The 14,713-nt window shown below is 55.6% G+C and overlaps 3 protein-coding genes across 3 annotated transcripts; all 3 read left to right on the top strand.

Moving 5' to 3' along the window:
* Window positions 1-3,671: 3,671 nt before the first annotated feature.
* WHR41_02828 (uncharacterized protein) lies at window positions 3,672-5,528 on the top strand (the record flags this gene model as incomplete). Its single annotated transcript, XM_069371434.1, has 1 exon — window positions 3,672-5,528. The coding sequence occupies one exon, from the start codon at window positions 3,672-3,674 to the stop codon at window positions 5,526-5,528; it is 1,857 nt and encodes a 618-aa protein (XP_069231422.1).
* A 3,020-nt stretch (window positions 5,529-8,548) lies between these two features.
* srcA (Endoplasmic reticulum calcium ATPase srcA) lies at window positions 8,549-12,043 on the top strand. Its single transcript, XM_069371433.1, has 3 exons — window positions 8,549-8,844; window positions 8,901-11,374; window positions 11,432-12,043. Exons 1-3 carry the CDS (start codon window positions 8,727-8,729, stop codon window positions 11,840-11,842), a joined length of 3,003 nt encoding a protein of 1,000 aa, XP_069231344.1. The 5' UTR covers window positions 8,549-8,726; the 3' UTR covers window positions 11,843-12,043.
* Window positions 12,044-12,794: 751 nt separating this feature from the next.
* Window positions 12,795-14,093, top strand: WHR41_02826 (uncharacterized protein; the record flags this gene model as incomplete). Its single annotated transcript, XM_069371432.1, has 1 exon — window positions 12,795-14,093. One exon carries the CDS (start codon window positions 12,795-12,797, stop codon window positions 14,091-14,093), a length of 1,299 nt encoding a protein of 432 aa, XP_069231343.1.
* Between the last annotated feature and the right edge of the window lie 620 nt (window positions 14,094-14,713).

Here is a 14,713-nt window from a genome sequence, read left to right as displayed (position 1 = left end):
TCCGTCGCGCTTTCCGCGAGGGCCTGCCAGCAGGAGAAGCGAAGGGCCGGTTTTTCCGTCGGTGGGAGATGTCCGAGGTGCAGAAGCAGCTTGATGGCTACAAAGCGCAGATCAAGGCTTTAGAAGCCGATCAGGGGCGTTCGATACGCGCTTCGAGGATAGCTGATGAGCCAGAGATCGAGAGCTCTCAACTACTGGCCAACAGCTCTCCAGTCGAGCGCTCAATGCAGGCTCGTGCGGCCCGTCGACCGTCTGCCACGACTAATAGACAGTCTCGGCTCGTGGAAGTCCCAAGTTCGCCACCCCAGGTTCAAAGGAACCGCGACACTGAACTGGGCAAAAAGCGGCCGTCGACGAAGGCGAAGCGCTCGTCGAGCCCTAGGGTCGAGGTAAGCTCCGCCGAGCAGGAGACTGCTCGTGGGAGTCTCATATGGCCTTCTAGTGGAACGCAGACGACTCTCAAATTCACTCGCGACAAGGGCAAGCAGCGTGCTGGTGCTCCGAGACCGACCGACGAGGAGCTCGATGCGCAGTACGACCGTAATCGTCGGACGACTAGCATTGAAAATACTACGGAGCATGTACCACAAGAACCTCCCGTCAAGGACACTAGCAAGAGCGATGGCTTCGTTAGAGATGAAGATCAAGAGCAGACCCCAGCAGACGACTTGGATATGCTGGAGGCGCAACTGGCTAGTGAGGGCCAAGATGTGGAAGACGATGGTAATGTCCCGCCTGACACTTCGACGCAAGAGCAACAACAATCTTCGTTAGCTGAATCTACGCCCAAGCGGAGTTCTGTCACCGTGAGAAAGCAATCAGACGTAAATGCCCCATCGCCGGCAGCGCAGCCAACACCATTGTCAGCTCTGCGAAGACAAAACGAGGGAACTCGGAAACTCCTGTCACCAATGAAGACGGGAGAAGGCAGTACGCCGATCTCGTCCGATCAGCGCCGCCGTTCAAGGATGGAATCTGGCATTGACACTCGCGCCGCCGTGCAGCTCTCGCAAGAATTGCAGAGATCCTTGTCGAGCGAGGACCGAGCAACTCAGGAAAGCCAAGCATTTCAGACACTAGATCCTTCCACGACAAGGTCTCAGAGAGCTGCTGTGTCCGTCAGAAGCAACGATGTGCCTCATATACACGCTGAACAGGACGAGGAGACCAGTAATGCCTCCCCCAGCAGCAAGAATCAACGGGGACTGCGACCATCCAGCCAGCGAATAAGCGCCTCGCCAGAAGGTGGTATGCCTCATAGCCAACCTACCTCGCTACAGCCATCACCTCAAATCGGAACTCTTGAGCCCGATAGCTCGCATGCGCCCACTCCTGCTTCCGGAAGGCTTCCTTCCAGAGGGCCGTCGTACGCATCAAGAATCAGGGACCTGCAAAGGGCTCCGTCAGCGACTGCGCCTGCACTCAACGATTCAGTTCAGGCGCCTGAGATCGCTCCGCCGAGCTCTGCCGATTTATCTAGCGCTCGCAACCACAGAGAGCCGACTCCCACCGATGCTGAAATTTGGGAGAAGACCGCGAACGCAGCAAGTCTCGGACGTGATCGCCAAGAATACTTCGAAGAGCTGAAGATCAAGACCTTCTCTGTCCGTGCCATGTCTCGCGGCGATTGGAACGAGGTCGCCCGGCTCAAGGCTGCCGAGCGTCGACTGCACAGGCAACGAAAGGTCTCTCGTGGCGGAGCGACCTTGCCGCAGGTCGATGTGCAGCACATGGACGGGCCGGCTCAGGGTGGCGATACTGAGCAGGCGGACGAAGACGTAGTCCGTGTTGACGACGAATCAAACGCGGACTCTGTCCCGAACGATGATTTTGGAGAGCAGGTGTGGAGTGATGAGGATTTTGAACAGCCGGAAGAGATGGATGTCGACAGACATGTGAGTGAGGTTGATGATGAGGAAGAGGCGCCTGGTCCAAACGGTGATTCTCCTGAGCCAGAAAATGCGACGAACGGGCTTAACGAACGTCAAGCCAATGTGCAGAACGGCGAAGTGCCTGATGGTGGCAGTGATGTTGAGCAAGAGCATCTGAACGAGGTTGATCAAGATAAAGAAGCCTTTGATACGACTGCCATTGAGGACGAGGTACCGCATACGAACGGCGTCGACGCTATGGGCGAACCCAAGCTTGATGGCGAAGACGAAGAGGATGAGCCTGAGCTTCCCACCGTTGCCAATCTATCCAACACCAATAGCGATGCCCGTCACGCTTTGACGGACGAAAACCTGCAAGAGCTCAACAACAGCGGCGCAGAAAACTCACCACAGCCGTTCCGCAAGCGAAAAGCCACCGCCGTCGATAGCACGCCACCCTCACATCTCAGCAAGGTCAAGTCAGACGATAGAACCGCCATGCCTCCTCCACTGAGCACAAAAGCCGCAAACAAACGCGCCCGCCGCCGCCATCGTGGCGCCGTGCGTCGCAGCAGCGAAAGCGGCAGTGAGCGTCGCTCTTCTTTCGATCACCACCTCACAGCGCCTGATGGCCAGCACCAGCACGCGCCTTCCACACCGGTTCAAAACAGCTCTTCAGCGCACCGGAAGCCCAGTCTTTCTACGCCAGCGCCTCAGAGTTCGAAAGCCAAAGGCAAATCGCCCCCGCAGCCTAAGACCGCTGCGCCGCCCACGTCCTCAATGGGCGTCAGCCAAATGTCCAGATCTATCGGGGGTGGCTTGTCCGGTTTGGTGCGTAAGGCACACATCCCCTCGCCGCCCAAAGCCAAGAAGGCGCCACCGAAGCAGGATGAAACACAGCAGCGCCGCAAACTTAGCATTCGACAAGATGATGACGAAAGCGACGATAGTAGTGATAGCAGCGATTGATGTTGTTCGGAAATTGGCGTTCGAAAGGAGCATAGGATATTGCAGACGGGTCGGCCGGTTAATGAGAATTTGAGCGCCGCGCTTCCATCCTAATACCATAGCATTATTAGACAGCATCGCGAAAGAGTGCAACGCACGTGAAACAATGAACATTGTACGTATGACAGAAACGCAGATAAGAAGCCACAGCTGTATCCCACTGAAACCATGTCCTCAGCGCTCTTGACGCCGCCTTGCTCACCGTGCCACGTCACGCAAGGGACGCCGAAGTCCTCTCTCCTCACCTCAGCCTCACTGACCTTCCGTAGCCAGCGATGGCGATCAGACAAAGGCCGCGAGGCCCGCGCCACGGGCGCAAATGTCTCTCGTATTGCAGAAATAGCGATACATGGGAAGGGCGGAGAAAAGCAGGGGACGCGACTTTACCTTGCTGCGTTACGACGCGTGGTTGTGCCCTGGCATGTAAATATCGCTTCATCCCTTTGGCATCTGATTCGAGCCCTCGTTTGGCTGTCGTTCGTACATATCTGATACCTGCGGGTATTTGCCACTGTTTGCGTTTCGTAACTTCATTGCAAGCATCAATTTCAGGGAATCAGAAACTGTCACGCTAACGAACAGGGAGGAAGGAGGAAGAAAAGTTACGATGCCTTCATCGTACACCTCTCCATCTTCATCGACGCCCCGTATAGAGATTCTTCACCGTCCTCTCCGATCTCTCCATCTTCTCTGCCTCGCTGGCTACGGCCGATACGGGGCCGCTCGGCGCTACTGGGGAACAGCAGGATCCGGTTTGCACTTCTGGCCTTGAGTTGCGTGGTGCTTGGCTGGATGGTGACGACGACACTTGGCCCCTCAGAAGGAGGCGACGATGTCTTACAAGGATACGATGCGGCGTCTGGAGGCCTGCTGCATGAGCTGGTTGGTTTTGGTGGAAAGGAAGCGATTGGGGATTGGATGGCAGCAGGGGGTGAGGGGAGGAGGAAACCGAGCGTGAAAGGTGCGTTGGCTGATTTGCACCATGCGGTCAGCGATACGATTCAGTCGTGGAACCCGTACGGTTCGAAGGAGGCTGGAGTGAATGCATCTGGACTCACGTCGTTCGAGGAAGGGGCATTGAACCAGCAGCTGGAGATGCGGACGCGGGTGGGCAAATGTACGATCCTGCTCGACGGTGACAGTCTTCGGGAGAGAGCGATTCGAACGCATGAGGAGCATGATCGGCTTCATGGATATCGGCTTCATGTTCTGCGGCAGCCATTACTGGGCGAACACTGGAGCAAGCCGGCGTACATTCTCAGTCTGCTTCTGCAAGAGTTGTCGAAGCCGGACGAGGAGCGCTTGGAGTGGCTCCTCTGGGTCGATGCGGACACGGTCATTCTGAACCCGCGGGTGCCGATCGAGACCTTCCTTCCACCTCCTGACGCGGAGTTCGATGATGTGCATTTGCTGTATTCGAGCGACGAAACTGGGTTGAATAACGGCGTCTTCTCCGTGCGAGTCAACCAATGGGCCGTTAAGTTCCTCACGGCAACCGTCACTCTGAGACTCTACAAGCCCGACGAGCCGCTGGAGTTCCGTGACCAGAGTGCCATGAACACGATAATAAAGGAGCGGGCATTTGAGAGGAACATCGTCCAAGCGCCGCAAAGGTGCTTCAATACTTACCAGGGTGAACACAACCAGACCCTAGCGCCTTTCCAGGTCCGAAGAGGCGATATGTTGGTTCACTTCGCTGGTGTGCCTAATCAAGAAGAGCGCATGGCGTACTGGATTGAGCGTGCCGAGAAGCATCTGGACGATTGGGAGTTGCCTCTAAAATCGACTGCCTATCCAGAGGAAATGAAAGACTTCTGGGATGGGGTGAAAGCAACTCGAGAACGTGAGAGGGAGGCGATGGCTGAGTTGAGGCTCAAAGCGGCACGTTTACTGTCCAACGTGGGCACTCAGCTGGAAGAATACAATGGCCGGCTATCAGATGCTGAAAAAGAAGCGATAAACAAGCAGCGAGATGAGTTGAATAGGGTGCTCATTAAGGAGGAGTACACCCACGACACGGCGAAGATTTCTGAGGAGATCGGTAAGCTCGAGCAGACGGCTCAGCCTCTCCTACATGCCCTCAAAGAAAGTCAGAAAGCTTGGCTGAACACGGCTCACGAAGCAATTTTTGCCGGAGAGAAAGAGCTGCTCGAAAATAAGTCTATTAATGGATCATCAAGTCTCGAAATGCAAACACTGAACACTACGATCCAGCGCCTGAAAATGCTCATCACGGCACCGCAAGAAGAGTGGCAGAAAGCTACCATCACCGCGGCTACACACCAACTGACCGCAGCACAGGCGAAACTGCAAGCTAAAAAGGCAGCAGAAGCAGTTGCGGCGGCGAAGAAAGCGACTGCTCAAAAGCTTGGACAGTCAGAGGACCAACAAGCTGAAGAGCAGGATGGCAATGAATCTGCGCCAAAAGATGCGGTCGTAATAACAAGCGTGGGCCCCGCAACCACGGTGTTAGTGGTTCAGACCGTGGCAGGAGAGGTCGTGGTTGCTACAGTTGTCGGTGAGCCAGTCATACAAGTCGTCACGCAGGAGGAAATGGCAGTGACTCTGTGGACAACGGTCGAAGAAAGTGTGCCGGCAGCCACGGCGGAAGCGTCATCAGATGGGGCGACAGAGACAGAGGATAATTAGTAGAGTTGCTGGAACGAATATTGGAGCTTTGTCTTTCTTGTGTGTTGTTTCTAGATGTAACAGAGACCTTGTACTTTGGATGTCTGTAAGAGAACACACGTCGAAGGCATGCAATCTTGGGCAAACCAAGACACTGCGTTCGGTCGATCGGAGTGAGATCGTATCTCCCACGGTTGCTACCGACGGTCCCAGGCATCTGGAGTCATTCGTTGAGTATGCTTTGCCTCCGAAGTGAGAAACATGGGATAGCACTGCCGTGCAACCATCGACATAAGTCGATCGGCCTTTTTAGGCACGCTCCGCGGTCGAAGCCTGGCTCGTACGGACGTAACGGAGTACTCCATTCCCGACAAAGCCAACAAGGAAGAACCAGGCCAGGCGCTTTAACGTCGTGAGATCCAGCATCGATGGTGTCGCAACGTCCGTCTTCGGGTTTTGTAGATGTCGTGTAAGTCCCAAAAACCGATCCGCAGCTTCGTCGCGAAGCCTTTCGTCGCTAGACCATTCGGCAGGGTATCGTACATCTGTCGGCAGAATGGAGCGACGCAAGAAAGCTCGAACCTCATCCTCTCCTGGTTGGAGATCTGAGCGAGAGTCCACAAATGCGCAGTATTGGAAACAAAAGTCGAGCTCGACCAGAGTAAGCCCAGCTGAAGGCTTCTGTTTCTCGCCCATGGCTGCGTACGATAGCCAAGGATTTAGCGAGTTGGAGACGTCGACCAAGATCAAGTTTTCGTAATTTATCTGAGGCACATAGGAGGTGTGACTGATCGCAATATGAGGCAAAAGGTGGTATCGAGAGCCGGTAGCTTCAGCTCGCGAAGGTGAGAAAGGGTCGCGCTTCAGCAGAAGCGACGATACTTCTATCTTACCGTTTCAATCCTCTCTTGTCACAGACGCTTAGTCTTGTAGGGCAACTGCACCGCCGATCTATGTGGAAACGTTGAATCCTCCGACTGTAATCCAACCCACGCTTTTACAAGATCCACTTTAATGAAGCCGACGTCAAATAAGCTTCACCGACTGCTGCTTGATTTGCTTAGCAACACGTGACCAATGAATGATCTCGCGAGAAGTGCAACCAGCATCATTTGCAAGCGAGGTGAAACGCCAGTATCAGCAAAATATTGCAGGAAACATACGTCTCTCTTTCCGATCATTCCTTGATGCCCTCTTGCGTCTCCAGTCGCATCCTCCAACATGTCAACACGAACGAATCGGCGCATGCACGTGGGAAAAGATGCAAGATTAAAGTTGAAAGGAAGGCAAAGCAAACCAGGCGATGCTTTTTACATTGCCCGTCTTGCACCAGCATCCGTATGCCCTTGATGTGACAATGCTTCACTTTCAATCAAGCAAAAAGCTGATCCCGAACGATCCATGGAGAAGCAACAGATCACCGTGGAGTTCTAATCGCGGACCGAAAGCCAGGGTGACCTCAAGCACGAGAAATTAGTCCGACTGGCTATCCAAGGACTTCAACCTTTCCCTAACATGTACTCCTAGCAGCATACAATTGAACTTTGTTCCAGTCTTGAGTGGGGGCTCATCTTTTGGGAGCAGAAGGTTCGGCCTAGGTCATTGATAGTGAACAGCCAGTCGTTTGACGTGCCTTCGAAGCGAAAAAGATTAGTGCTTCGCGCACAAGTAACTGCGACCCAACATTTGCGTCCAGTGACCTCGCAACAAACCTACAGCCACTCAAGATTATAGAGAGTCTTGGAGAAAATGTTTTCAATTAGTTCCGATAAATTCCAAGGACGGATCGGACCAGCCGTGTAAGGTCATACTTCGATTACTCGGCTGCGGTGAAGCTATTGGTGCCGTGAAGCACAGCTTCGAACAAGCACTCCATCCATGCAGGACTGGTATGAACTTGTGGAAGAATCCTGGGTTGTGGAACACGCCAGCCTCAGTGAGAAAGCCTTGCGACGAAAGCATTTACAACCAGTGCGGCTGCAAGATATCCATTGCTCGGGCCATTGGGTGGCAGCCTGTACATCTACTAAAAAACGTCATGGAACGCACTCTATCAGACTTGCGTCTAAACTCATCTTCTGGAATGAATACACGGACGCCTTGAATCAGGCCCGCATGAGTGATGTTTCTTTGGCAGCCATGATCCAGCAGCTTTTCAGGCACTTGCAGATAGACATCGCCAAGACATATCACCGTGACCATCCTGTCTCAACAGGACACATGTCGATTACTCGAGACCTTCAACATCACATCGTCCTCTATAGTCAACGGATCACGCGTAAGTGGCGCCCAGTACTCGGGATCCGAGCCGAGAGTGCATGTTCAGGAAAGTATGCCAAGCGCGGCTCCAGCGACGTGATCGATGGTTGGCATTGTCCTGCCATGATCCAGGATTGGTGAACCACGTCACTACGGGAGCACAACGCGCTTCCTCGAGAACGTGACTACGTTTCCAAGACAGCAGTCGTGACGTCTACGCAAACGCTATGCTCAATCCAATGAATCCGCTGCAGCGTCACGTCAAGTCGCCCCGCGGAGTGAGCTTGGGGAACGAGAAACTTCCTGATATCTCCAAGACCGCGCGGACCGGGCGGGTGAGCTTCGCGAAACTTGGTGGACGAAGGAGGTTGAGTGGGTCGTAGTCGGTGCAATAGGAACTGCTACTGCAATAGCGCGGGCGTGCATGATGAGTGCCAAGCTGTTAGGGCTGAGGTCTGGGGTACAAGGGTTTCCGCGTGTTTCTGGCCTGCAGATGGCGGGTTGATGGATATTCGGGGCTGTAGAAGAGCTTTGATGTTGGTCACTCGTGGATTGAGGCGCGGGAAATATTGATGGTTGAATATTTTCAACTTTCAATGAATATTGATGGACCCTGCAAGCCTTGAGGAAGTCAAATGGTCTGAAGATCTCGGCCTTAGGAGGCTGAACACGGGAGCGGCCGCTGCAGGTTCGGCGGAGCCCTTGAGGGTTGCCGATCGGCTTTTACAAAAAGCCAGGTGGTGCCTGTCGGCCGCGGCGGGGTGGTGAATCGCTGCTAGTCCTCCGAGTGACGTCCGCTCGCTAATCGCTACACCACCCGCATCCTACCACGTTGCCCGTCGGACTTTTGGCCCGTCTGCCATTTCTCTTTTCCCCCAGAACCGACGTCGTTCGGCTTTCGCGACTGGGAATTCGACACTACGAAGCGTAGGCCCGCCCGAAGGCCTAGAGTAGAGCAAGATGGACAACGCATATGTGCGCTCGCCGCGCGATGTTCTGGCCCATTTTGGTGTCACCGAGCATACTGGATTATCTGATAGCAAGGTCGAGGCCTCGCGATCGAAGCACGGCAAAAACGGTAGGCAATCATGCAATCTTGGGAACAATAAGAAGCATTTGCTAATGTACCAACAGCTATCCCCGAGGAACCGCCTACTCCCCTGTGGGAGCTCGTTCTCGAACAATTCAAAGATCAGCTAGTTATCATTCTCCTGGCCAGCGCTGCTATCTCGTTCGTCCTCGCGCTTTTTGAAGAGGAGGAGGGATGGACCGCCTTCGTCGACCCCGCCGTTATCCTCACCATCTTGATCTTGAACGCCGTCGTCGGCGTTAGCCAGGAATCGTCGGCTGAGAAGGCCATTGCGGCCTTGCAAGAGTACAGCGCGAACCACGCCAAGGTCGTTCGCAATGGAACAATCAAATCTGTCAAGGCTGAGGATCTCGTCCCCGGTGACGTCGTGGATATCGCAGTCGGCAACCGTGTTCCCGCCGATTGTAGGGTCTTGAGCATCAGCAGCAACAGCTTCCGCATCGATCAGTCTATCCTGACTGGTGAGAGTGAAAGTGTTGGTAAGGATGTGGATGCGATCAAGGACGAGCAGGCTGTGAAGCAGGACCAGATCAACATGCTCTTCTCCGGCACCACCGTTGTCACTGGACATGCCCGCGCTATCGTCGTCCTGACTGGCACCAACACCGCTATTGGCGATATCCACGAAAGCATCACTGCCCAGATCTCGCAGCCCACACCTCTGAAGGAGAAGCTCAACGATTTCGGCGATCAGCTTGCCAAGGTCATCTCCGCTATCTGCATCCTCGTCTGGCTGATCAACATCCGTCATTTCAACGACCCCTCTTTTGGAGGTAACTGGACCAAGGGTGCGATCTACTATCTGAAGATCGCCGTCTCGCTTGGTGTTGCTGCTATTCCTGAGGGTCTCGCGGTCGTCATAACCACCTGCCTCGCCCTCGGTACTAGGACTATGGCGAAGAAGAACGCGATCGTGCGCAGCCTGCCCTCCGTCGAGACTCTCGGCAGTTGTAGTGTGATCTGCTCTGACAAGACCGGCACTCTTACCACCAACCAGATGAGCGTGAACAAGATCGTGTACGTCAATGAGGCTGGCAATGACCTTGAGGAACTGGATGTCGAGGGCACTAGCTTTGCGCCTATCGGTGCGGTCTCCAAGGCTGGCAAGGTCATCGACCACCCTGCTGCTACTTCGACCACTGTCGCCCAGATGACCGAGGTTGCTGCGGTTTGCAACGACGCTGAACTCGCCTACGACCCTAAGACTGAGACATACAACAACATTGGTGAGCCCACCGAGGGCGCTCTCAGGACTCTCGCGGAGAAGATTGGCACCACTGATGCAACCCTCAACTTGACCAAGGCTCAGCTCGGACCCGAGCAAATCCGCCACTTCGCCAGCGCTGAATACACCAAGCGTGCCGAGAAACTTAGGACTTTCGAATTTTCTAGAGACCGCAAGAGCATGTCTGTTCTCGTCAATGGCGGCAAAGGTCAGCGTCTCCTCGTCAAGGGTGCGCCGGAATCGATCCTCGACCGCTGCACTCACTGTCTCACTGGTAGCAACGGCAAGCGTGTTCCTCTGAATGATAAGCTGGCTTCACTTCTAAACACCGAAGTTGTCGAGTACGGCAAGCAAGGTCTTCGTGTCATGGCTTTGGCTAGCATCGACAATGTCACCTCGGATCTGGCCAAGCGTGCGAAGAGCACTCAGGAATACCAGCAACTGGAGCAGGGCATGACCCTTCTTGGTCTCGTTGGCATGCTCGACCCGCCCCGTCCGGAGGTCGCAGACAGCATCGTCAAGTGTCGCCAGGCTGGTATTCGTGTCGTCGTCATCACTGGTGACAACCAGAACACCGCCGAGACTATCTGCAGACAGATTGGTGTCTTTGGCCCCACGGAAGATCTCACTGGCAAGAGTTTTACTGGACGTCAATTCGATTCTCTCAGCGAGGCTGATCAGCTCAAGGCTGCTCGTACCGCTTCTCTCTTCTCTCGTACTGAGCCTGGACACAAGAGCAAGCTTGTCGATCTTCTGCAGTCTGCTGGTGAGGTTGTCGCTATGACCGGTGATGGTGTCAACGACGCTCCTGCTCTCAAGAAGAGTGACATCGGCGTTGCCATGGGTACCGGTACTGATGTCGCCAAGCTCGCCGCCGACATGGTTCTTGCCGATGACAACTTCGCCACGATTGAATCTGCCGTCGAGGAGGGTCGCAGCATCTACAACAACACTCAGCAATTCATCCGCTATCTGATCTCTTCCAACATCGGTGAGGTCGTCTCTATCTTCCTGACCGCTGCTATTGGCATGCCTGAGGCTCTCATCCCTGTTCAGCTCCTGTGGGTCAACCTGGTCACCGATGGTCTGCCCGCTACCGCGCTCAGCTTCAACCCGAAGGATCACGATGTCATGAACCGCCCGCCGCGAAAGCGTGACGACCCTCTCATCAGCGGCTGGCTCTTCTTCAGATACATGGTCATCGGCACCTACGTCGGTCTGGCGACTGTTGGTGGCTACGCCTGGTGGTTCATGTACTACCAGCACGGCCCGAACATCTCCTTCTACCAGTTGGTAAGTAAACACGAGCCTCCTCCATCTACCCACCACTCTTGCTAACATACATACCAGACCCACTTCCACAGCTGCAGCGCCATCTTCCCCTCCATCGGCTGCCACATCTTCTCCGACAGCTCCGCGCGCGCCGCCTCGACCGTCTCGCTGTCCATCCTCGTCGTCATCGAAATGCTCAACGCCATGAACGCCCTCTCGTCTTCTGAGTCCCTCCTCACCCTCCCGCTCTGGAAGAACATGATCCTCGTCTACGCCATCACGCTCTCCATGGCGCTGCACTTCGCCCTGCTCTACACGCCGATCTTGCAGAGCGTTTTCGGCATCGTGCCGCTCGGCTGGGGCGAGTGGAAGATTGTTCTGTGGTGGAGCGCGCCGATCATCTTCATCGATGAGCTGCTGAAGTTGGCGGAGAGGAGCTTTTTCATGGAGAAGGCGGAGGTGAAGCAGGTGAGGTCCAAGGCTGAGTAGGATTGTATTTTGAAGCGATTCGTAGAAAGAAAAGAAGCGAAGACGGAAGGGAGCAATCTAGGCCGGATCATGTTGGGGCCATATCTCAGATGCTACCTACTTGGTTTTATAGATTTCTAGACTTAGATCCGGACTCCGAGGTCTGCGGTTCATCTGGTCGTGTTGTGTATCAAGTAACTACATTTTTTACTCATATTAGAAGGAACACTTCGTCGGCTATTGAGTGGCTTCGAATTGTTGGTATAGCTTAGCCTGCGGGTCGTCGCTTATGTAGGGTTTGCTCGTTGCCGTGATCTAGAGCGATGCGGGTATAGGCGATTATACATCATGCCGAGTACCGGGTCTCTGTAGGGCTGAGGTAAGGTCTGGCGATCTCTATCATGCATGCATGCAGGCTAAGGCGAGGTACATCCTCCGGTATAGGCCAGCGTGACATCCCGTCCTGTCACGAGACACGTCAAAGCGACAGGTCTCGCCACGCAATAGATCATCACCCAGGCACCCTTTCTCGCCCGGAATAGACGGGCCAAGCGAAGAGTGGCTCTCGTGGCTCGGTGGTCAGACTGCAAGGGGCGCACCACGCGCGCGCGCCGCTGCAGCCTCGGTCCAACGTCATGCAGGGCGCGCAGGCCCGCAGATTTTCTGGCCCTCAACGACGCCCGACGCCATCGACCCTCGCCCTAGGAGGAAGGCGCGACGAGCGAGAGCAGCTGCGCCTGCTACTGTTACTCTTCCATTTATGCCGCTGCTGAGACACACACGCCTCTTCTCTTCCACCACTATCACCAACACCGCTACACATACACCGTCTGCTGCTCGATTCACCTGCTTCAACAAGAGCTCCAGCTCCTTATCGCGTTCCTCAACCTTTCGCTCGCCGGGAGCTCGACCTCTCCTCGCCTACCCCTCTGTTTCCCTCCCACGATTCTCTAACACAGCACGGTTCCTCAATATGGCGAGCAACAGTAACAACAATGCCGGCCTCGGCGTGCACTCTAAGAAGCACCGCGTCGCTATCGTCGGCTCTGGCAACTGGGGCACCACAATCGCCAAGGTCGTTGGCGAGAACGTGCAGGAGAACCCGGACCTGTTCGAGCAGGAGGTCCGCATGTGGGTGTTTGAGGAAGAATACAGCATCCCCAAGAACAGCAAGCACTACGACGCAGGCTCCTCGCTCTGCACGAAGCCCCACAAGCTCACCGAGCTGATCAACGGCCTGCACGAGAACGTCAAGTACCTCCCCGGCATCGCGCTGCCCCAGAACATCGTCGCCCACCCCGACCTCGCCACGGCCGTCCAGGATGCCACCATCCTCGTCTTTAACCTTCCCCACCAGTTCATCGCCAAAACCTGCCAGAGCATCGTCGGCAAGATCGTCCCCTACGCCCGCGGCATCAGCTGCATCAAGGGCGTGGCCGTCAACGACAGCGGCTGCGAGCTGTTCTCCGAGTCCATCGGCCGCGAACTGGGCATCTACTGCGGCGCGCTTTCGGGCGCCAACATCGCGAACGAGGTCGCGCAGGAGAAGTGGAGCGAGACGACCGTCGCCTACGACCCGCCCAAGATGGACAGCAAGCACCCTTCGCCCGTCGGCACGCCGCACGCCAGCTCTCTCGACCTCACGCAGCTCAACGGCGCCGAGCCCGAGTCTAAGAAGCTCAAGACCTCCGGCCCCAAACTCCAGCCTCTCCCCAGCGAGTTCCCGCCCCTGCACCACGCCAACATGAAGAAGCTCTTCCACCGCCCCTACTTCCACGTGCGCATGGTGCACGATGTCGCGGGCGTCTCGCTCGGCGGCGCCCTGAAGAACGTCGTGGCACTCGCCGCCGGCTGGGTCGACGGCCTCGGCTGGGGCGACAACGCCAAGGCCGCCGTCATGCGCGTCGGCATCATGGAGGAAGTGCGCTTCGGCAAGGCCTTCTTCAGCGCCTCGACGCGCACGGAGACTTTCACCGAGGAGTCCTGCGGCGTTGCGGACCTCATCACGTCGTGCTCCGGCGGCCGCAATTTCCGCTGCGCCAAGATGAGCGTCGCTGAGGGCAAGAGCATCGACGAGATCGAGGCGCGGGAGCTGAACGGGCAGAAGCTGCAGGGCACGAGCACGGCGCACGAGGTCTATGCATTCTTGAAGAAGGAGGGCCGCGAGAGAGAGTTCCCGCTTTTCACGGCCGTGAGGAACATTTTGGAGGGCGTCAATGAGCCGAAGGATATTCCGGATCTGATCGAGGAGGGCCAGAGGGAGATGGAGTGAGTGCTGATTTTCCCCCGATGTTGCTTGTTTGACATTTGACGACATGCGTGCATGCATTATCATGGCTTTACGGAAGAGCAGGAGTGGAGACAGGAGACGCGAGACGCGGGACATCGGCGGGAGACGCTGCCAGACGGCATGCACATACGATGCGAGACAAGGCAAGGCAAAGCAAGGCAAGGCAAACGAGACAAACGAACACAATGAAAAACGCAAACACAAGCTTCACGCACGAACATATGACTGAACGAGCCGTCTTTCCTTCATTCATAACTTCTCTTCGTCTCCGTCTCGTTTGTTCGCTCGTCGCTGCTCGCAAGACTCGAGCCCCGCCAGCCAGGAATCCAGCCTCTCCATCCCCGTCTCGTCTCGTCTCCTCCACACCCCTCGCCCTGCAACGCTGGCTTCTCCTTTTGCACCTCGCTAACGTCTCCCCTCTCTCCCCTCTTAGATCCCGACAAGCCTCAGACTCCAATAGCGAAGACGACTCCGCACCCTTACGAGCTATGGACGTGCACGAGGTGCTCAAGGCGACCGAGCAGGCTATCGCGGCGAGGGGCCCGCATTTTGTTGTCAAGGTTTTGAGGTCGAAGTTGTAATATATGGGAAAGGGATAGGGG

This window comes from Cladosporium halotolerans (genome assembly GCF_011745625.1).
Source record: "Cladosporium halotolerans strain TM138-S3 chromosome Unknown Sca7, whole genome shotgun sequence".
NCBI lineage: Eukaryota > Fungi > Ascomycota > Dothideomycetes > Cladosporiales > Cladosporiaceae > Cladosporium > Cladosporium halotolerans.
This window is presented reverse-complemented; position numbering and strand designations above follow the sequence as displayed.

Excerpts from the sequence above, each read along its gene's own strand:
- srcA (XM_069371433.1), top strand. The coding sequence starts at position 8,727 with ATGGACAACGCATATGTGCGCTCGCCGCGCGATGTTCTGGCCCATTTT. Across the intron at positions 8,845-8,900 it reads ATCGAAGCACGGCAAAAACG|CTATCCCCGAGGAACCGCCT; the intron begins GTAGGCAATCAT and ends ATGTACCAACAG. Across the intron at positions 11,375-11,431 it reads ACATCTCCTTCTACCAGTTG|ACCCACTTCCACAGCTGCAG; the intron begins GTAAGTAAACAC and ends CATACATACCAG.